General features: G+C 43.8%; 1 protein-coding gene across 1 annotated transcript in view; it reads left to right on the forward strand.

Moving 5' to 3' along the window:
• The window catches only part of LOC126162614 (WAS/WASL-interacting protein family member 3-like), a 316,445-nt gene that overhangs the window by 135,348 nt on the left and 156,864 nt on the right, over positions 1 to 24,233 (forward strand). Inside the window, exon 2 of the mRNA XM_049919233.1 lies at positions 18,109 to 18,214. Coding sequence (XP_049775190.1) covers positions 18,137 to 18,214 — 78 coding nt within the window. The 5' untranslated portion in view covers positions 18,109 to 18,136. The remainder of the gene's footprint in view (positions 1 to 18,108; positions 18,215 to 24,233) is intronic.

The following is a 24,233-nucleotide window of genomic DNA, read 5'->3' on the forward strand; positions in this document are numbered from 1 at the left end:
TCGCGAAGTGTGGCTACATAGTGAACATTTAAAGTACTGGCTTTTAATTTCTTCATTTGTGTGGCCGTATTGTCCGTAGTTGCTTTACAACTCTGAGGGTATTTTCGTTCTTTCGTTACAACTACAAGGAAATGCGTGTTTTTCTCCACAGACGCGTTTCACTTTATAAAGGTAAGGCATCATCAGTTGTCTGTAATTAAAGACATTTACAATTTGATTTGTTTTTAAGCTCGAAAACCAGTTCGTTAACAATTTGATGGTTTTTACTTACGGTGGTTTCTGCTTGGTTTCTGGCCTCCATCAGGAAACGCGGTCTGCTGCCTTTCTTCATTAGACACTCACACTAGTAGTTTAATTTTTTGTTTCCCTGCAGGACTATGCATTTCTTATGTTTTACTACTTTTTTGTACACCACTACTTACTGTTTATTTTCGAACTTCTTAACATGTATTGTGTTTTGCAGTGTTCCCAACATAGCAGTGCCACTATTTTGTCTTTGACCATTATACAGTATGTGTTATTCTATTTAAGTACATTGCTGTGCATTTATACATTGTGTAAGATTAATGAAGGAATAATGGCGGAGTTATTTTTTTACGAGTGGACATAAGTGTATAATAGCGTGATGTGATGAAAAGTGAGTTGGAGGAAAGGAAAAGGTGAGCAGGAAGAAGTGAATGGAACTGGGCTGGGAGGGGGGTGGGGGGTGGGAAGGGGGGGGAAGAAGATGAAGGATGGAAAAGTCTCTTTCCTTCCTCATGTGATTTTTTTGTCTAGTGTATATCGTCCAGAATAAAAATGGTTTCCATCCTCACTTCTTACAAGGTTTCACAGAGGTTTTCCTTTGTTGTAAGATAAATGCAGGTTCTGGAAATTACCTCCAATAGATTTCCAATTGGAACATCCTCTTTCGCAGTTTGCCAGGTGTTTGGTCGAAAAGTCTCTGACTCTTCAGTCGGTCATTAGTCGAACAGCCCGCTCTACCTAGAAAATAAATAGCACAAAAAATGATACTAGGCATCACCCAGTCTATGTACTGCCCCTTACTAATTACTGTTTGTTTCGTGGTCTGATAAATGACGAGCTGTGACATTGCAGGCTTTCACCTTAATCTGGCCATATGTCGAAAGTCCAGATAACCACCTCCTGCAGCGGAGATCGTTGCGAGACGTGCAGAAAGAGAGTCAATGGGATTCTGGGAGATGCAGACAGTACTGTGGTGAGGTGTGCTAGGTGTCGGGGTTGAGGATTCATGGTGCAAACAACTCGGTCGAGGTCGTCTCACAGATTCTCACCTCTTTTTAAATCCGGGGAGTTTAATTGACCAAGGCAGTACGGTAAGTTCATCCTGGTGCTTTTCAGACTTCGCACGTACTTTGCGAGCTGTGTGACACGTTTCATTGTCCTACACGTTTCATTGTCCTGCCACCATGCCGAGAAGAAACGAACCGCCTGTCGGCGTGCACATGGCCGCCAAGGATAGATGCATACCTCTGTTGACAAATTGTGCCTTCCATAATGATGGCACCACCCAAGCTATGCCACGCAAACATTCCACACACCACAACCCTCCTTGCTCCAGCCTGGACTCTTACGACGATCACTGCAGGCTCATACAGCCCAAAAGTCATCTGTCCGATAGAGCATAAATCGTGATTCGTCTGCCGGCCGCGGTGGTCTAGCGGTTCTAGGCGCGCAGTCCGGAACCGCGTGACTGCTACGGTCGCAGGTTCGAATGCTGCCTCGGGCATGGATGTTTGTGATGTCCTTAGGCTAGTTAGGTTTAAGTAGTTCTAAGTTCTAGGGGGCTGATGACCACAGATGTTAAGTCCCCTAGTGCTCAGAGCCATTTGAACCATTTTCGTGATTCGTCTGAAGCGGCCACCTGTCGCCACTTAGTTGAGGTTCCGTTGCAGTATTGGCGTGCAAATTCCTGCCTTCGTCGCCGACGAACAGCAGTCATCATGGGTGCATGACTTAGGAAATTTTGGAAATTTGAGGAAAGTTCCTATGGGACCAAACTGCTGAGGTCATCGGTCCCTAGGCTTACACACTACTGAATCTACATTAAAATAACTTACGCTAAGGACAACACACACACTCATGCCCGAGGGAGGACTCGAACCTACGACGGGGGAAGGCGCAAGAACCGTGGTAAAGCGCCATAGACCGCGCGGCTACCCCTCGCGGCTCATGAATTAGGCGCCTGCTGCGGAGAGGCCCATACGCGGCAACGTTCGCTGAACCTTCGTTGAGGAGACACTATTGGTAGCTCCTTGGTTGTAATGGGCAGTCAGTTGCTCCACAATTGTACGTCTGTTCACCCGTACACATCTCTGCAGCCGCCCTTCACCCCTGTCACTTTTGGCCTGTGGTGCACCACAGATGCCTCTGCGCCGGTTTTGGATATATATATATATACATATATATACATACATATATATATATATATATATATATATATATATATATATATATATATATATATATATATATATATATATATATATATATATATACAGGGTTATTACAAATGATTGAAGCGATTTCACAGCTCTACAATAACTTTATTATTTGAGATATTTTCACAATGCTTTGCACACACATACAAAAACTCAAAAAGTTTTTTTACGCATTCACAAATGTTCGATATGTGCCCCTTTAGTGATTCGGCAGGCATCAAGCCGATAATCAAGTTCCTTCCACACTCGGTGCAGCATGTCCCCATCAATGAGTTCGAAAGCATCGTTGAAGCTAGCTCGCAGTTCTGGCACGTTTCTTGGTAGAGGAGGTTTAAACACTGAATCTTTCACGTAACCCCACAGAAGGAAATCGCATGGGGTTAAGTCGGGAGAGCGTGGAGGCCATGACATGAATTGCTGATCATGATCTCCACCACGACCGGTCCATCGGTTTTCCAATCTCCTGTTTAAGAAATGCCGAACGTCATGATGGAAGTGCGGTGGAACACCATCCTGTTGAAAGATGAAGTCGGCGCTGTCGGTCTCCAGTTGTGGCATGAGCCAATTTTCCGCGGGCTACGCGTGAAACTTGCCCGCACGCGTTCAGCCGTTTCTTCGCTCACTGCAGGCCGACCCGTTGATTTCCCCTTACAGAGGCATCCAGAAGCTTTAAACTGCGCATACCATCACCGAATGAAGTTAGCAGTTGGTGGATCTTTGTTCAACTTCGTCCTGAAGTGTCGTTGCACTGTTATGACTGACTGACGTGAGTGCATTTCAAGCACGACATACGCTTTCTCGGCTTCTGTCGCCATTTTGTCTCACTGCGCTCTCGAGCGCTCTGACGGCAGAAACCTGAAGTGCGGCTTCAGCGAAACAAAACTTTATGAGTTTTTCTACGTATCTGTAGTGTGTCGTGACCATATGTCAATGAATGGAGCTACAGTGAATTTATGAAATCGCTTCAATCATTTGTAATAGCCCTATATATATATATATATATATATATATATATATATATATATATATATATATATATATATATTAACCATGGTGGCACATGAACCATTTTCATACTTGTTTCGAAAACGCCTTCATCCTTGGTCCGAAAGCCAATGATCCTGCTCTTTGGATGTCAGATAAATCGCTCCGTTTCCGTAATACGACAACGACTGCACTGTTTACCAAATTCCCTCTATACGGTTTGTATAGCCTCCACTGCTCGTATTGCCACCTGCCATCTGTGAGAGCATAGGCTGCTGAAGTAACTCTTCGACATCTTCAGTATTTACTGCTGAAAGTGTATTTGCACATGAACCGTTACATTGTCTGGTTGGGTATATGTAACATACTGCGTTACCTAAACGAAAACATGTTTCCTGAGTTCCACCACTTCTTTGTAAAATCCACTGCACGACTCCGAACAGATAGCAAGGATATTTCTAGAGAAAATCGCTAATACGAGAAATACCAAATTAATCTTATACAATGTAGCCAATAATATCTCTTTTCGTCAGACATGTCTCGATGAGAATATTTTAAAATGAGAGGCGAAGTACTGCCTACGTCAGCTTTAGCTCAGCATTTAATCCTCGTAAACAAACGGCCGCGCCCCGTGGGATCAGCGGTGGTGTTTCGCCCACCCTTCCGTCGATAACTCGTTAACTGGCCTCTTGTTGTCGGCCTCCGGGAACCGCATCGATTAACAACCAAGTGGAATTCGAAATGGGCTGCTGGGGTGCTGAATTAACTGGCTATCACTGAAAGAGCCCTGGAACACCTGTCAGCTTTGTGAGGTCGAAGCCGATTCCAATCGTAATAAATTAATATGCCACCATTAGGGGGCGGTGTTGTTCCATCAGAAATTTATTTGCATAAAGCGTCAACCAATAATGAGTGCCCTTTTTTCACCTTCAGTTCAAATATTTGTCCATTACGAGGCCAGTTAAGAGCCCACTTTCATTCTGTGTACTTTCAACACCACTGAGTACCAGCACCAACAGAGCATTCACAGAAAAACGCTAGCTACTTCGTCTCGTTGGATAATCAGGCGGATGTCCTTTTTTCCCCTTCATTATCATTAATTCCTCGAACCTATCGCAATAAAGGCAGTTCATTTCTTATTCAATACCAACGAGACGTCGTACTTGTTTTAATAACCGTACTAACAACGATATTCAGTAAAGAGTGTACGGAAATATTTTGTGTGTGTGTGTGTGTGTGTGTGTGTGTGTGTGTGTGTGCGTTTTATGTGGTGACTAATGGCGTATATGAATAGTTTTTTTAATACTGATTTTCACTTTTCATGTGTTACGCCTGTTGCTTCCACTGAATCTAATATCAGTCACTAGACGATCCATTTTCCAAAGTCTCTTGAATGTTATTCATCATTAGTTCTGCCAAGTCTTGGTAAAACTACACGTATCCGCGAAGTTTTGTGTGGCAGCTATTACTTGCTGCATCGCTCTGCTTGTAGGTTAGTGTGAGTTCCATGAGGTACCATCTTACTTCAGTCAGTTACTAGGAGTCCTACACGCGAAGCTCATCTGCCCTCAAAAGATAGTCATTCCTGTTGCACCTTTATAAAACACCGATGTGTATCTATAAATCATCTGAGGTAAGTAGCAAGAATTATAACTTCTGAGTCAGATAATAAAGACATCGTACTCATCAATGATCTGAGAATGAAGTACTGACTAGTTAACGGTCACATTGTCATAGTCTACATGTGTAATATTCCACCCGGCCTAATCTGAAAGGAAGTAGCAATAAGAACACCGCTCGTACTAAAACATTTCGACAATTACTAAATACTTTTTTATGTGATGGCAATTATGTGAGTAGGTAAACATTTGACGGTACACTTTCGAAGCCACCCGAACGGCAATAAAGCATCTATATTTGTTGGGCAAATGTTGAGGCAGATTAAACGTAAAATGAGGCAATGAGGCTAACGACGTGGGCCAAGCTGATGTTTTATCTCCAGCGTAACGAGTTAAGCATGCACGTGTGTCTGTGTATGTGTGTGTGTGTGTGTGTGTGTGTGTGTGTGTGTGAGTGAGTGAGTGAGTGTGGATGTGTGTTCAGAGGAGGGTTCGGGGAGGCACATTCCCATGAGTAGGACACATTGTATTAAATTCGCTTTGTACACGCAACTGTTCAAAAAATGGTTCTGCGCACTATGGAACTTAACAGCTGAGGTCATCAGTCCCCTAGAACGTATAACTACTTAAACTTAACTAACCTAAGCAGATTACACACATCCATGCCCGAGGCAAGATTCGAACCTGCGAGCCGCGCGGGATTAGCCGAGCAGTCTTGGCGCTGCAGTCATGGACTGTGCGGCTGGTCCCGGCGGAGGTTCGAGTCCTCCCTCGGGCATGGGTGTGGGTGTTTGTCCTTAGGATAATTTAGGTTAAGTCGTGTGTAAGCTTAGGGACTGATGACCTTAGCAGTTAAGTTCCACAGGATTTCACACACATTTGAACAGTTTTCGAACCTGCGACAGCAGTGGTCGCGCGGTTCCAGACTGAAGCGCCTAGAACTGCTCGGACACAACGGCCGGTGCAACTGGTCATAAAGACCAGAAAGTCACATATCGACAAAATGACTGTTAGCTGTACTGTCATTCCATTACTTGTAAGCGGACAATGGCGAACAATTGGTTATTCCACAGTCCTTTTTCAATGGCAAATTAAAATGTAAATTTGGCCCACCACGACTGAAATTTTTATTTCTGGCTGACAGCACAGCTCGTCTGTAAACTTTTTGACAGGAACGCACACGCTCTTGCTTATAGCGATTCCGCCGCTTCGCTCCCGAACTGCATCTTGATTGGTCAACGTTACATGTAGCACATAGTTGATGGATGAGGCATAAATAAACAATGGTTTGCCTTATAATTTCAATGTTCCTGAATTGAGCTGGGTGCACTGTTCACACACACATAAAAATGCTACTTACAGTCAGCCATTTATTACCTTAAACAATAACGTCCACTTTCGCCTCCGATTCCTTTTTCTAACGAGGCCTTACCCTTCTCCCCAACAGACACACCCGCAAAAAATTCTTACGATTTTTCGATTCGCTGTAGATGGAAGGCACCGATAAAAGATGCTTGCAGGTAATTTATAATTGTAGAGATAATGAAATTAGAGCCGCGCGGGGTAGCCGCGTGGTCTTAGGCGACTTGCCAAGGTTCGCGCAGCTACCCCTGTCGGAGATTCGAGTCCTCCCTCGGGAATGGACGTGTGTGTTGTCCTTAGCGTAAGTTGGTTAGATGAAGTAGTGTGTAAGCCTAGGAACCGATGACCGCAGCAGTTTGGTCACATAGGAACTTACCACCACCACCAACGAAATGAGCTGTATTCGCTACTTAAACATTACAAGTTCTTGATCAGTCATGTATATTAGTGCGCGTATTGTCAGACTATTTTAACAGTTTGGTTTACTTTGGACTCCATGTTCCATACATTAGGACTTTTCTTGAACGTGTGCAAAAAAATGTTATGTTTGATTTATAATGAGGGTATAATTTTGACCGGTTCGCCAGCTCCTATGCCCAGGAAACTCAAACGCCACAAGTGAAATAGGCGGATGAATGCTAAAGCTGACATGCCAAACAGCAAAACACAGTGTTGTAGCATGAGTCCCGCTACAGTCGGTCGTACGTGACAGACGCATGCGTATGTGACTGCAGTCTGGTTGTGGAATTGTTATGAAGCACCGCGGAAAAACGTCAAGACAGATACATTGGAACGTCAATATAAGAAACATGTGAGCTCGCCTCGTCGAATTGCAAGCCCTATGTGAAGAACAATTCAAGTCAGACAAAACGCCGGCCGGAGTGGCCGTGCGACTCTAGGCGCTTTAGTCTGGAACCGAGCGACCGCTACGGTCGCAGGTTCGAATCCTGCCTCGGGCATGGATGTGTGTGATGTCCTTAGGTTAAGTTAGGTTTAATTAGTTCTACGTTCTAGGCGACTGATGACCTCAGAAGTTAAGTCACATAGTGCTCAGAGTCATTTGAACCATCATACAAAACACTCCTCCTTCTGACGATTCCGTTGATGAACCAAAATATTATGCCTATTATTCAACGTGAAATTACATGCCGCCTGGTGACACGTGATTCGGTGAGGAAAGTACGAGGGTTGGGACTTTAACAGTGGCAACTATTTATTTACAGCTCGTACAAAATATATACGTGTTTCAAAGCTTTATTGGCCTTCAAAGTAGTCACAAGCACTGTGTATAACCCGTTGCCGGCGATGTGAAAGTCGTAGGATACTCTTAGTGGTGCCACTTGTGTTGACAGTTCGAGCGGCGCGGTCTATTGCCCGACGAATTTGTAGCAGTTCTGAAGCGAATGCCGTGAAGTCTTTCCTTCACTTTAGAAATCCAGTTGAACTTACGAGAGCTTGAGTCAGGGGAGTGCAGTAGGTGGTATAGCACTTAGCAGCCCCATCAGTCAACCAAATCAGTAACAGCTTGCACTGTACGTGCTTGAGCATTGTCCTGCAAAATGATGGTCAGGTCCTCCAGAAAGTGTCATCACTTCCGTCTCTAAGCTGGTCATAGGCTGTGTTCCAAAAATGAACAGCGTAGAGACGGAAGTGATGACACTTTCTGCAGGACCTGACCATCATTTTGCAGGACAATGCTCAAGCACGTACAGTACAAACTGTTACTGATTTGTTTGACTGATGGGGCTGCTAAGCGCTATACCACCTACTGCACTCCCCTGACTTAAGCCCTCGTGAGTTCAGCTCGATTTCTAAACTGAAGGAAATACTTCACAGCAATCGCTTCAGAACTGCTAAAAATTCGTCGGGCAATAGACCGCGCCGCTTGAACTGTCAACACAACTGGCAATGCTAAGAGTATCCTACGACTTCCACATTGCTGGCAACGAGTTAAACACAATGCTGGTGACTAGTCTGAAGGTCAGTAAAACTCTGAAACACTAATCTATTTTGTACGAGCTATAAATAAATAGTTGCCACTACTAAAGTTCCAACCCTTTATATTACGGAGCAGAGACGAACGGGGGAATCATTCAGCGACGATATGGGTATCAATTGGGGAAAGCCTCTATCGTAACCAACTTAAAAAGTGAATACTATTATGGCCCCCGACGCTTGGGAACAACCATCTGCATACTGGCGAAGATGGTCGGCTGTCAACGTGCTACTATCGTGGGCATCTACGGAAAGTGAAGGACGCTGAAACCACTAGTAGTCGATAACATGTCGGATATCTACCCCTCATCACAGAACATGGAGGTCGGCTGCTTGCCAAATCTGTAAACCAGGAAAGGCGGTTATCCGTTGCAGATATGACAACAGAGCACAATGCAGGTATAGGCACCACTGTTTCGGAGCACAATGTTCAGCGCACGTTGTTAAATGTGTGACTACGCAGCAGACGATTCCTGCAAGTTCCCGCGTTGACCAAGCGTAATTATCAGCTAAGACTGCAGCGCACACGGAACCATCTGGACTGTGTATCAACGCAAACGTGTCGCCTGCTAGGGTGAATCACGTTTCTCGTTACCCTAGGTCGATGGTCAGGTCCGGATGGGCCGTCTTCCAGGATCGAAACTTGCGTTGCTGCTTTACTGCGTTCCTAAGGCTGATCATCACACTATCAAGCAGGTGGTCATAAAGTTGTGGCTCATCGGTGTCTCTGCAGAGAAACATGTAGATACACCGAAAGACGAAAAGTAATAATGACACGTCATTTCTGTTCAGAAGCAGTTTGGCAAATTGGTCGTGACACCTGTACAAAAGAGCAATAAAGTTCTAGTCATTATTTCCATCGAACCTGTTAAAAGTGTATACTCATATCTTAGATAATATTATCAACCCTCTTTTATTATGGGAGTAAGCCCATCTTCGTAATGTGAAGAACACTGATGACTAAAAAAAATGGAACAACTGAATAGTGTTTCAATAGTTATGATAATCCCTGGCGAACAGCGCTGATCTGTGAAAGTAACGTGGTTGCCTGTCACCAAGCCTTCCGCGTAAAAGGATGTACAGAGGCTGTCGGGTGTGAAAACGTCTTTTCGTCAAAGAGAAAATCATCTACAGGTACTTTCATAAAAAATTCGATACTGTAAAACCAGAACAATCAAATTGTGTAGCTGGCGTTGCATCGTATTGCTCTTCGGAGGCAACTGCAGTATTTGTCCACTCAGAACAGATGAAGAGTGGAACGTTAGGTATTATACTTTACAGCCCGCGCTGTTTTCCTCTCGGGTGGAAGAATACAAAAGAGTGAGGGACAAAGACTGCTCGGTTGTGCCACAGGTTTATATAAAGAGCACGTTGCTCTTTCATTCTGGGACTACCCTACCGTCTTTTCCTAAGCACACTCTTTCGTCTCCCAACGGACGTAAATTTGATTTCTTCCTTTCCTGCCCGTTAGTGGTACTCGCTAGGGCAAATAGCTGACGTGTCTGCCAACGCGTGGAAGAAGGTCAAAAGACCGTGAAAAAGTGACAAAACTCTTGTAGGGAAGAATTTCGCAACCTTCCGATGGCAGCAGGCTGTCTGCAATGCGCAAATGTATTGAGAGATGGTGAAGAAGATATCCTGACCACCTATTGGCTATTGCTGAAGAATACTTCGAAAAAGTCTAGAGCGTGTATAAATACAAGAGAGTGGTCGATCATACAAATTTGAGGGTCTGACCAAAAATGTAACGTTTATGACCTGCTCTTCTCAAAATCCTGATTTTCAAATGGTTCAGATGGCTCTGAGCACTATGGCACTTAACATCTGAGGCCATCAGTCCCCTAGACTTAGAACTACTTAAAACTAACAAACCTAAGAACATCACACACATCCACGCCCGAGGCAGGATTCGAACCTGCGACCGTAGCAGCAGTGCCGTTCCGGACTGAAGCGCCTAGAACCTCTCGGCCACACCGGCCGGCTCCTGAATTTGATTGTATCTTCAACAACATATAAAAACTTAGCCTTCCTCTGTGATTTTGATATACCCTCAAAAATTTTCTTGCGTTACGTGCCCCGTTATATCGTGAAATAACGTTAAATCGTTGCCGTCTTCTCGATCTATTTTCAACGACCTTTTCCACGATGTCTGACGTTCTGATTACTGTAATTCCATTCCTGACGTTGAAACGAGCGAGATGAGAGAGGGGGGGAGTAAGGGGGCGGAGAGGTGAGACGAAATATGAAGCATGTCAGTTGTGAGTTCATGGGACCACATAGACCGACACTGCCTCCACTGGGTAGGAGGCACAAATATGTGTGGATCCGCAAAAACAAGTCAGGTAAATTCATACACTTCCCACTTTTGCACTTATACACTCCTAGCTACCTAACGACACCGACTGTGACCTTTTGTAACGCTAGTGTGTATCAAAAAGAAACACCCAATTAAAAAAATTATAACTATTATGTTATCTGAAATATGTGCGTGAACAGTGTACTGCTGGAAAGGGGAAACTGTCGAGTTTTACATGGCTCCCGCTAGGCAGCAGCAGTGTGCGTCTTCTTCAGTTGTAGTGAAAATGGTGTAGGGACAGCAGAAAGCGTTTTGTGTTCTACGTTTTTCGCAGTGCGGGTCAGTAATAAATGTTGGGCGTGACTTTCGTACTAGGTATGGTGTGGATCCTCCTACAGCACAGAGCATTAGACGATGGTATGAACAATTCCGGGAATCAGGTTGTTTGTGTAAAGAAAAACCGCCGAGCCGTCCCCATGTGTCTGACACACACGTCCAACGCATCCGCCATGGTTTCACAAGGAGACCGCAGAAATCCGTTCGCTGTGCAGATCGGCAGCTAAACATGCTCCCGATGTCCGTCTGGCTTGTGTTGCGTCGACGTTTACACATGAAACAAATGGTTCAAATGACTCTGAGCACTATGCGACTTAACTTCTGAGGTCATCAGTCGCCTAGAACTTAGAACTAATTAAACCTAACTAACCTAAGGACATCACACACATCCATGCCCGAGGCAGGATTCGAACCTACGACCATAACGGTCGCTCGGTTCCAGACTGTAGCGCCTAGAACCGCACGGCTACTCCGGCCGGCACACATGAAACCATACAAAATTCAGCTACTGCTGAAGGTGACAAACGACAACGTGTGGAGTTCTGTAATTTCGTTCTTCGCAAGATCGATGCTGACAGTTTCCTTATACGCTTAATGTTTAATGACGAGGCAACGTTCCATTTAAATGGAAAGGTGAACCGTCATAGTGTGAAAGTATGGGGTACGGAATAGCCACTTGAAGTTGTACAACATGAGAGGGGCTCTCCATGATTTAATACGTTTTGTGCGGTTTCACGGGAAAAGGTGTATGGTCCATTCTTCTTAGCCGAGAACCTGTTACAGGAAGCACATATTACGATATGCTTGAGAACTTCCTGTTACCACAACTGGAGACTGATTCGAATTGTGTGTGTGAATTACTAAGGGACCAAACTGCTGAAGTCATCGGTCCCTAGTCTTAAGCTAGCTTAAAGTAACTTATGCTAAGAACAACACACACACCCATGCACGAGGGAGGACTCGAACCTTATTATCGCCACCTAATGATTCTTTACCTGTATTGGCGGAGATCAAATGGTAAATGGACGAAAGATTACGAGTTACTACATAAGATCTAAACTAAATGAAACTGTGTTAAAAGTGGCGGGCGCACTTGTCGCGTTATCTCGATGAAAATCCGATATTTCGACAACATCCACCGTTTTAATCGCTAGGAAAGCAACTGAGAGCGGAAGAAGCAACAGAATCATGGAGACGTAGCTCATATAGAACTGCCCACTACGACCGGAGATTACGTTGGTGCAAAGATGAATCGTCATTGGCAGCACCTTTGTTTCATTTGCGACGTATAATATGGGAAACGCTCCTCTGCAGTTTGTGCAACACATCATTCCGCCCAGTAAGGAACACGCACATACACAACATATATGCGCAGTGTATGACATTGTCTCAGGAGTAAATGCGAACAGTTCCAATCCCCTATTTCCCACCAACGTTTCAACAAGTTTCCCGTGGTTAGCAGACAAATAACGGAACTAGTAAATCAGTCCCATGTATTCCCGATTGTAAAACCTCTCAGAACCACTACAAGTTCGCCAGGTATTGGCTGAAAAGAACTGCAACTTTTAAATGAGCGTAAAAATGGAATTTGAAGTTCAGTGTCTTAGTGTGCAGTAGTCACCCCGTGCACTGCCGAGTCCAAATCACATAATTCTACATGAATTTGTTCCCACATATTCTAGATCAAGCATCTCTATAAGTTGTTTACACACATTCTAGTTTCTACACTTTGGCGACTGATGGATAGTCACGGCTTCAGAGTCCCAGATGTTTACAATATTTCATGTGGACTTGGCAATAGTTACGTGGGACAGTTTCGTAGCGCTGTGCCGGACGTCAGCGGCACATAAAGTGCTGCTGTTGCAAAACGTAGGCTACACGAATAAGCACAAAATCTTGTTTGAGGGAACATAGATTGTAACGCGGTCTCTGTGTAATCAGAATGTGCGTGAAACAACAGTAACAAAGATACAAGCAAGGAAAATCTGGAAAAACCTTCGTCGAAACTGACTGGTAAGGATTTTTTAATTTACCTTTTGACCAATGTCATTCATTGTGCTGTCAAAAATTAAGATTTTTTTTTTTTGTTTCGAGTATGTATGTAGTGTGCAGTGTATGTACGAGTGCGTCACTGCGACTGAGTGGTGCAGACACTGCAGAAGAGTATTTCCCGTAATATAAGTCGTCGTGGAAACAAAGACGCTACTACTGAAGGTTAATCTCAGACGCTAATGTAATCTCTGATCGCAGTTGGTTATACTACCACAGTCTAATATATTAGTCTGTGCTTCTACCTCAGTTACATATGGAGGTATAACAATGGGAGTTGTCATGACGTCACAAACTTGAAGCCGACGTCCACAAAGTGGGGCCAAACATTAACTTCTGATGGAAATGTTTTGATAAAAAATGCCAGCTTGAAGCATTTGCAGGAGTACTACTTGTTCTGATTATAGTCGAAAGTGTAAAGAGATGACATCTGATTTGTAAGTGGACTCGTTCAAGCACTATTTTCTTTTATCTACGGGGTGGTCCATTGATAGTGACCGGCCCAAATATCTCACGAAATAAGCATCAAACGAAAAAACTACAAAGAACGAAACTCGTCTAGCTTGAAGGGGGAAACCACATGGCGCTATGGTTGGCCCGCTAGATGGCGCTGCCACAGGTCAAACGGATATCAACTGCGTTTTTTTTTTAATAGGAACCCCCATTTTTATTACATATTCGTGTAGTACGTAAAGAAATATGAATGTTTTAGTTGGACCACGTTTCTCGCTTGGTGGTAGATGGCGCTCTAATAGTCACAAACGTATAAATACGTGGTATCACGTAACATTCCACCAGTGTGGACGGTATTTGCTTCGTGATACATTACCCGTGTTAAAATGGTCCGTTTACCAATTGCGGAAAAGTTCGATATCGTGTTGATGTGTGGTTATTGTGATAAAAATGCCCAACGGGCGTGTGCTATGTATGCTGCTCGGTGTCCTGGACATCATCCAAGTGGCCGGACCGTTCGCCGGATAGTTACGTTATTTAAGGAAACAGGATGTGTTCAGCCACATCTGAAACGTCAACCACGACCTGTAACAAATGATGGTGCCCAAGTAGGTGTTTCAGCTGCTGTCGCGGCTAATCCCCACATCAGTAGCAGACAAACTGCGCGAGAATCGGGAATCCCAAAAACATCGGTGTTGACAACGCCGCATCAACATCGATTCCATCCATACCATATTTCTATGCACCAGCAATTGTATGGCGACGACTTTGAAAGTCGTATACAGTTCTGCCACTGGGCACAAGAGAAATTACGGGACGATGACAGATTTTTTGCACGCGTTCTATTTAGCGACGAAGCGTCATTCACCAACAGCGGTAACGTAAACCGGCATAATATGCACTATTGGGCAACGGAAAATCTACGATGGCTGCGACAAGTGGAACATCAGCGACCTTGGCGGGTTAATGTATTGTGCGGCACTATGGGAGGAAGCATAATTGGCCCCCATTTTATCGATGGCAGTCTAAATGGTGCAATGTATGCTGATTTCCTACGTAATGTTCTACCGATGTTACTACAAGATGTTTCACTGAATGACAGAATGGCGATGTACTTCCAACATTGATGGATGTCCGGCACATAGCTCGCGTGCGGTTGAAGCGGTATTGAATAGCATTTTTCATGACAGTTGGGTCGGTCGTCGAAGCACCATGGCCCGCACGTTCACCGGATCTGACATCCCCAGATTTCTTTCTGTGAGGAAAGTTGAAGGATATTTGCTATCGTGATCCACCGACAACGCCTGACAACATGCGTCAGCGCATTGCCAATGCATGTGCGAACATTACGGAAGGCGAACTACTCGCTGTTGAAAGGAATGTCGTTACAAGTATTGCCAAATGCATTGAGGTTGACGGACATCATTTTGAGGATTTATTGCATTAATGTGGCATTTACAGGTAATCACGCTGTAACAGCAAGCATTCTCAGAAATGATAAGTTCACAAAGGTACATCTATCACATTGGAACAACCGAAATAAAATGTTCAAACGTACCTACGTTCTGTATTTTAATTTAAAAAACCTACCTGTTACCAACTGTTCGTCTAAAATTGTGAGCCATATGTTTGTGCCTATTACAGCGCCATCTATCACAAAGCGAAGAAAGTGGTCCAACTAAAACTTTCATATTTCTTTATGTACTACACGAATATGTAATAAAAAAAAGGGGGTTCCTATTTCAAAAAAACACAGATGATATCCGTTTGACCTATGGCAGCGCCATCTAGCGGGTCAACCATAGCGTCATCTGGCTTCCCCCTTCAAGCTAGATAAGTTTCGTTCTTTGTACCTTTTTCATTTGACGCTTATTTCGTGAGATATTTGACCCATTCACGATCAATGGACCACCCTGTATATAGATTTGGGCTGCGCTGATTACTTTTATTCTAGTAGTTTTATTTCTGTCATTAGACTTTGGAATAACTGTGAGTCCAGATCTAAGAACTCTCTTGTGACCGCTGTGTGAAGAAAAGACTGGAAACCGACCAAACATAGCATGAGATCACAGAATGAGATTTTCACTCTGCAGCGGAGTGTGCGCTGATATGAAACTTCCTGGCAGATTAAAACTGTGTGCCCGACCGAGACTCGAACTCGGGACCTTTGCCTTTCGCGGGCAAGTGCTCATTCTGGAAACATCCCCCAGGCTGTGGCTAAGCCATGTCTCCGCAATATCCTTTCTTTCAGGAGTGCTAGTTCTGCAAGGTTCGCAGGAGAGCTTCTGTAAAGTTTGGAAGGTAGGAGACGAGGTACTGGCAGAAGTAAAGCTGTGAGTACCGGGCGTGAGTCGTGCTTCGGTAGCTCAGTTGGTAGAGCACTTGCCCGCGAAAGGCAAAGGTCCCGAGTTCGAGTCTCGGTCGGGCACACAGTTTTAATCTGCCAGGAAGTTTCATAGCATGAGATGTTCTCAGCGTTTTCAGGAGAAGGATGTAGACGGAACATGAGTTTCGTCACTCAGTATTACGGAAAATGCTGGATTACAAAATCAGCCTTTTCACATCAGGCACACCGCTTCTTGGTTATACGAAACGTGTAATAAAAGAAAACATACACTGACATGGCCAAATACGTCTTATTAATGGATAAAATATGCATGTAAGACCAGAAGAAATGTCTGAAAATACCTTCCTGACACTGTGTAATTCACGAGAGCAATGCAATTTTACTCAATCAGCTGTCACGTGGACACGACAGCAATTGAGGAGAAGGAAGCGATTGTAAACAGTAGTCTGCTAATGTTTGTGGGCCACTAACGTGGCGGTGCCGACTAGTAGCAGTATACAGCGTAAGTCTGTAGCGCCACCATCCGTTATTATACCTCCATGCAGTTATAACCGTGTAATACATTTTCTTCTTCTTCGACGATGACAATAGCGGATATGGTTGAAATCTCGTAATTTTATCGAGAAATAACGTGAAAAGTGAACAGAGAAAGCTTAGTATAACAAAAATGGAAATGAAATGAGAGTATGTCATTGTTGGCCGGGAGGTCCCATCCCGGGAAGTTCGGCCGTTAAGTGTCGGTGATGAGGATGAAAAGATGATAAGGACAGCACAACATCCAGTCCTCGAGAAAGTCTCCAACCAGTCCGGGAATCGAATCCGGACCTGCTTGCACCGAACGCAAGCACGCTACCACCCAGCTAAGCGGGAGAACTTAGTACAACAAATCCATCGCGAAAGACTGCGTGGTCATTAAGGAAAGTTTCTGTAACCATTTCAGGTCGGTGTTCGCGTACGCCTGGCTGTTTCCGAGGCCTACGAGAAAAAATGGTAGAAATGGCTCTAAGGACTATGGGACTTAACATCAAGGTCACTAGTCCCGTAGACTGAGAACTACCTAAACCTAACTAACCTAAGGACATCACACACACCCATGCCCGAGGCAGGATTCGAACCTGCGACCGTAGCAGCAGCGCGCTTCCGGACTAAAGCGCCTAGAACCGCTCGGCCACAGCGGCCGGCGCTGTATGTCACAGCACAAACACTGCAGGCCTTACGAGTGCCAGCAGCCGTCTCCGGCGGAGGGAGAGTAACTACTTCAGACGAATTTAATAGTTTTTAACTGCACGTTAACATGTATGCAAGCTCTCGATACACCAGACAAACTCAAGATCTTTGATGGGTAGCTTTACACTGACCTATTGATTTCCTGTGGGCTACGTCGGAACCTGCCCGCAGCTCGTGGTCTTGTGGCTAGCGTTGCTGCTTCTGGATTACAGGGACCCGGGTTCGATTCCCGACCAGGTTGGGGAGTTTCTCTGCGCGGGGACTGGGCGTTCGTGTTGTCCTCATGATTTCATCATCAACATCATCGTCATCATTCGTGACAGTGGCTCTATTGGATTGCGTAAAAATTTGACTGTGTAAAAATTGGGACTTTACAAAATTGTTAAGGCTTTCGTGGCCACTTGTTGACAAACTGCCTATAAGGCTTCTGTCTCGGGTTCTTCGGCCGACGTTCATCTAATGATTTTTCTGACGTTTCGCCAGCACGAGTGGCTGGCATTGTCAAAGCTTCACCCTCCATTGCCGATTGCGAACTGGAGCCGAGCTCGCGGGTGCAGACTATGTGTACCTGGCGCGCCAACGTCCGAGGGCTTCTCCGCAGTCATTTCCGGTGCGGTTCTCCTCTTGCTACCTGCGACGGTCGTTCGCTGCAGTACGGGAAGCAAGGATCCGTTTACCTTAAGGCTTTCCCCTTTCTTGTTCAAACTGTTCGCGTGTTTTTGTATTTCTACAGCTTCTCTGAACAAGCGCTTGTGATAGTGCTTTGTACGGGCGCTGATGACCGCGCAGTTGAGTGCCCCACAAGTCAAAACATCACGTCGGAACCAAGAGTTCGTGAAGTATGGCGAACGAGGCTACTAGTGTGACATCAGAATCTCCTACGAGGGCCGGTATTTCTCGTGGGCTGCGCCCCGGCTGCTTCGCTGTGCCATGTTGGAGCGCCTGCGCTGATGGTGTGTGTGTTGTGTTTGTGCGCAGGACACAGCCGCAGAGGGCCGAGGCCAGCATGTTGCGCAACGGCACACCGCAGCAGCCCAGCAAGAAGCCGCACATGCTGCCGCCGCTGGAGAAGCGACGCAGCTCGGTAAGTGCGCTCGTCGGCCTGCGCCGTCTTTAAACGTGTAAGCTAGCCCTCTGTGAGTCAGCAGTTTTCGTGCAATCGAGAAACCCTTGTCCTACTACAATTTTTTCTCATCATTTACTTCTCTCATAAGCACAATGAGCAGCACACTAATACCGTGTAACACCATCTCTAACCTTTATAATCATAATTTGGCGAAAAAGAGAGTCCACAAGTTTCTATAGGTATGCCTGGGCTTAGTCAAAGAACGAACGCATGCACGCAGCCCTACGAATACAGGTGCTGTCATCTTGGTAAACGGGAGTTTTCACTGCATACTCATTGTGAACATGCAGAAGAAAGGGCAACATGGGGTCAACGGAGGGGAGGCGACAGTAGGCTAAATCTGTGGGCGTTAGTCATAAAAGGAAAAACAAACCTGAAACATCACAGACCCACCTTCAGCCTGAACTACACCCTCCATACACTTGAAATATGCTCACTATTTAGCCGGCCGGGGTGACCGAGCGGTTCTAGGCGCTACAGTCTGGAACCGCGCGACCGCTACGATTGCAGGTTCGAATCCTGCCTCGGGCATGGATGTGTTTGATGTCCTTAGGTTAGTTAGGTTTAATTAGTTCTAAGTTCTAGGGGACTGATGACCTCAGAAGTTAAGTCTCATAGTGCTCAGAGCCATTTGAACCATTTTAATGCTCACTATTTATATACACTTGAATTTAGCATATTTCGTGACAGTACTACTTTTCTGTGTATGTTTATAAGATGATATTTGACTTTTTTGTGTTGGCTTCAGTCGTCTAGTGAAGGTATGATTTCGTAATGCTGTTTCGTCAGCTGCGGAAATGTCCTGGTTCAATGCGTTTGCCTCATCTTTGGTGCTTCAAATACCATTTTTCCGAATGTACTTCCTTCTTGATGTTTATATAAAAAACTAGTAGAATAACTCATTTTTGCTGGTCACTTGCAAATTATTATAACGGGGACCTGTACATTGTTCCACCGTCACACACCGAGTGTTCACTGTCGACTGACTACGGTCAAAGACGATCCAGCGTCAAAGACATTTCACACTATACACGAGCTTCCACTTGTAACCAGTCTCTTTGATATTGTTCGCCACATCTACTAATATTAATCAATATGCTGTCACTCTCGAACATATGAGCAAATTAGCATAAAATAAGGCAAATTACAAATCACAAAAAATATTCTGACAAGAATATAAGAAAACATTTACAACCTCCCTCATTAGATTTTGTATCGACAAATCCGGTAGAAAATAACACGTCTCCCAGATCCATCACACACTGAAGGGTAAATACTTCAACAAAATGGCTCAAATGGCTCTGACCACTATGGGACTTACTTAAACCTAACTAACCTAAGGACATCACACACATCCATGCCCGTGGCAGGATTCAAACCTGCGACCGTAGTAGTCGCGCGGTTCCAGACTGTAGCGCCTAGAACCGCTCGGTCACCCGACCGGCAAATGCTTCAACACCTTGAATTATCGAAAAAGGGGCAAAATCATGACCTGGCGGATTTCACTAAACACTACAGTGGTCCAAAGTGACGAGGCTGCTCTGTTAAGGGGGTCATGAGTGTTGGCAGGTTACCTTACTACCATACCTCTGATCCACGCTGGTCCCTTTTCCTGGGTCCGTGTTTCTCATCTTTGACTTGGCTCATATTTCCTGGGTCAAACGTTCTCCATTCAGGGCAGCGTCGTCTCCTTATGGGGTCTTAACTGCTGTCTCGGCTGTCTGTTTATGAATAGACGTAAGCTCTTCTCTGTTTTAGTATATTACTGGACAAAAAATTGAAGCTCTAAATCAGAGGTTCCCCCCCAGGGGGGCGTGATGATATTGCAAGGGGGGTGCGGGTGGAGTTAGCGGTATAAACCTAATATTACTTTTTAATATCGATATTTTAATAAAAATGAATGTGCAGGTATTAATGATAGATTATGGTGCTAAATGCAATGGTTTTGCGTCCCACTTCCCACAATCCTATCTCAATAACCTATCCTAGAACATATAGCTTTTGAAGATCACGTTTAGAATGTCACGTTTAGAATGTCACACACAGAAACTCTCAAAATTACGAAGGCGACATGCGTTAATTCTAATATATCAGATTTGTAAACAATTTACTTCTGACAATTGGAAAACCGAAAAGTCAGGTATTAACTATTCCGTACATTTGAACAAATGAACTGAACGTAATCATGTTATAAATTTTAGCCGTAGTAGGCTATGTTCATCAGAGTAATAATCACTTATACGCGTAACTGCAAAAATGCCGTTTTATTAACCTGTCAACCCGCGGATCCCCATGTGATGCGATTACAGTGACTTTAACAGACTGTATACGCTTCAAATGAACTGGCGGGTTCGTAATTTGGACGCCAGGTTTATGCCCTTTGTCACCAGAAAAATGTGCACGACATCAATGCGAAACAAGTACAAGTGCTCGTTCGGAGTAGAGTACTTCACGCCGTTCTGGAAACATTGTCGTGAGTGCTATCAATGACACATAACCCAGCTAGGTAGACAATGAAGTCCATTAGTGAGGCTATATTTTTCGAACGGTCAGTACTGCAGCTCTTTCATTCAGATTACTTATCTGACAAAACAGTTATTTTACTTCTGCCTTTTTGAAATACGGCATAATTTCGTTTGAAATTAGTGTACGTTCTTTGCTGCGACAATGGCTTCTTTTGGTACGAATACAGAGATAACTGCTTGGCACTGTGCACAGTTTCCAGCGATGTGTGAGGTGTATCCATGACCTTACGTAATTACTGTGAAATTTGACAACCAATTCATTGATGTTATCTCAAAACTTATAACGTTTCGTTTATAAGTAACGAAAGATAGGGGCACGAAAACTATTTTCGCATAAAACCCCAAGCTGCACTGCTCAGAACAGCACCGCAGAACAGGCAGCAAATTCTTAGAGTGCCTGTGGGCTGTTTCCGCCCTAATCCGGAAAAACCCCTTTTTTCTCCCGGCAAGAGCCCTGCTCGGCCACCAGGTGGCAGACAGACAGTGCACTGACTACCTGCGCTGCAGCTGGACTTCCGCATTCTTCGCCCCACTCCTCACAGGCAGTCATCTGAGGTGCCGACAGATGACAGTAGCTTTGCTTTATTTCAGTTGGTTGCTTGCAGTTGTTGACACATCTGATGTATTGGATTTTGCTGAAATCGCGTTGAATCTTTCACAGTTGTGCCTCAATAAAATCAGTGTGAGTGCGAAATTATACTGTTGTTGTTCTTGTTTTCTTTTTACTTCACCATGAGTGTCGTGAAAAAACGTAAATATAATGATGATTATATCAAATACGGTTTTGCTTATATACAAAAAGATGGTGTTGACCAGCCGCTGTGTGTTATTTGCTATGAGGTATTGAGCAATGATTCCATGAGACCTTCTCGTCTGGAACGCCATTTGTGGGCAAAGCATGGTGCATTGAAAGAGAAGCCGCAGGAATTTTTTGCTGCAAAATGTGATAATTTGAAACGGACATCAGAAAAGGTACTGGAAGCCTCGTAAGAGGTATCGCTACTTATTTCAAGGACCAAGAAAAGTCATATTACCGGAGAGACACTAGTCAAACCTTGTTTGTTGAAAGCCGCTGATATTGTTCTTGGGTCAGGAAGCAAACAAAAACTTTCACAAATACCGCTTTCTGACAATACTGTGAAACGTTGGATTGATGATATGGCCGAAGACATACAAAATCAATTAGTTACGGCCGTCAAACCATCGCACTTTTTCGCAATACAGTTAGACGAGAGTACCGATGTTGCGAATTGTTGCCAACTGCTGGCTTTCGTTCGCTATATAGAAAATGAAGCAATTAACTAAGAGTTGCTGTTTTCTACAGAGTTAAAGACAACTTCAAAAGCAGTTCATATGATGGCAGCTGTCTCTGGATTCTTTTGTAAAAATGAGTTATCATGGCAGAAACTGATAGACATACGCACAGACGGCGCCCCATCAATGCTTGGATGTCGCTCAGGATTCGTGCAGATGGTCAGAGAAAAAAACCCTAGTGTTACTGCTATCCACTGTGTAATAACCGTCAAGCATTGGCAGCTAAGACACTTCCAAAGGAACTCAATGATGTCTTGAAATTTTGCATCAAAATCGTGAATCATATTAAAAAGAGTGCGTTAAATTCGAGGTTATTTACGGCTCTTTGTGAAAGGAGCAGAGTATAAAACACTTTAATTTCATACAGAAGTACGCTGGCTCTCAAAAGGAAATATGCTAGGAAGATTATTTGAACTACGAGACGAAATGATGCAGTTTTTGGAAAATAACAAACTGAATTGTATGTGGAATTTAGAAAGCCCGGTGTTCATGTTGCATTGGCTTATCTGTCAGGTATTTTCGAATCTTTAAACACATTGAATTTGAAATTACAAGGTGGAGAGTCAAACATAATTTTTCATCGGGATGCCATCAAAGCGTTTACTGATAAGTTGCAACTATGGAAACGTAAAATTTTAGCCTGCAATTATTCCTGATTTCCCAGATTGTTTGGAATCCTGGAAGAAGCCCGATTTCACAACGATTTTAAGGATACTGATACTAAGAGTAAAATATCGAACCATTTGCAGCACCTCATTGATGAATTCGAACGATACTTCCCTAACAGTTGTGATGATAAAATTTATTATAGGTTAGCGACGGATCCATTTCACGTTGACGTGGATGTGTTGCCAGACAGACTACAAGAGGAAGTCTTAGAAATTAAAAATGATTCTGCAGCGAAGTATGACTTTGAGAAGATGTATAAGCCTTAATTTTGGGGGAAATATCTCACGGTGTATCCCAGCACAGCAGAACAAGCACTGAAACTCTATTTACCATTTTCAAGCACTTATTTGTGCGAAAGGGCATTTTCAGCGGTAGTGGCGATAAAAAATAAGCTTAGAAGCAAACTCCGTACTGCCAATGATTTACGTTGCGCAGTTTCTACTATTCAGAGAAAAATTCAAAATCTTGTAAAAAATATGCAAGCTCATCCTTCACATTGATTTATTTGATGTTTCTTGCCATATGTGTGTGGAAATAATATTTTTATAATAAATACATCACATTATAAGGGAACTTGTTATTTTTCTCCTAACTATCCTTACATGTAGGCAATACTGTAAAATTATGAAAAACTATTTCGAAGAAAAAATATAATATAAACATAGTGAATCTGATTTAAATATAAATACTGCGTGTGATCCTTATGGATTATGATGTTACGTGTGGTATGTTATTGCAACTAATAATAATATTTCTTCTGGATGAAGACACAGCGAAAGTTTATCCTAGATATGGCAAGCGAAGAGTAGTCCTAAAATCGTATACTGGTGAAGAAATTGTGTGCAGTAAGGGAATGTAATCAAGGTAAGGAAGTTGTTTTATTCATATTTTTTAAAGTTCTGTGTAGTCTGAAAAATTATTTCGTGAAACTTATTTTTTATTTTTTGTCTGGTTCTGAGAACTGGGCGTTTTTCGCAGTTCGGTAACTGTCGTCGTTGACATAAATGCCAACCTATGCGCAATAACAGTGGGGAGCGATATAGCCGTACAAATCAGTTATGTTCATTAACACCGTGACTGAGTGACTATTTTTGATGATGAGTGAAAGTAATAAGCTACACTCAGCTTAAAATAATGACCCACATCCACTAACCTGCAAAGGTCGCAAATATTTTTCCTTGTTTATCAAGGACTTTCTTTACTTTAGGAGTGGCTTATAATCACTAGACTAGACTGATGACGCAATAACGGCGACTCGATACATCAACAGCCCACCATGTTACATGATGTCACCATCACAAATTTTTCAATAGTTTCTTGATAATTAATAAAAATCTCAATATTTTTTAGGGGGGGCACGCAGGTTTTCTTTTCGGCAGAAGGGGAGCGTGACAAACAAAGTTTGGGAACCTCTGCTCTAAATGAAGTGGTAGTGCTATTGTATACACTCGTGAAAAAGAGGAGAAGAG

This window comes from Schistocerca cancellata, chromosome 1, assembly GCF_023864275.1.
Source record: "Schistocerca cancellata isolate TAMUIC-IGC-003103 chromosome 1, iqSchCanc2.1, whole genome shotgun sequence".
In the NCBI taxonomy this organism is placed as follows: domain Eukaryota; kingdom Metazoa; phylum Arthropoda; class Insecta; order Orthoptera; family Acrididae; genus Schistocerca; species Schistocerca cancellata.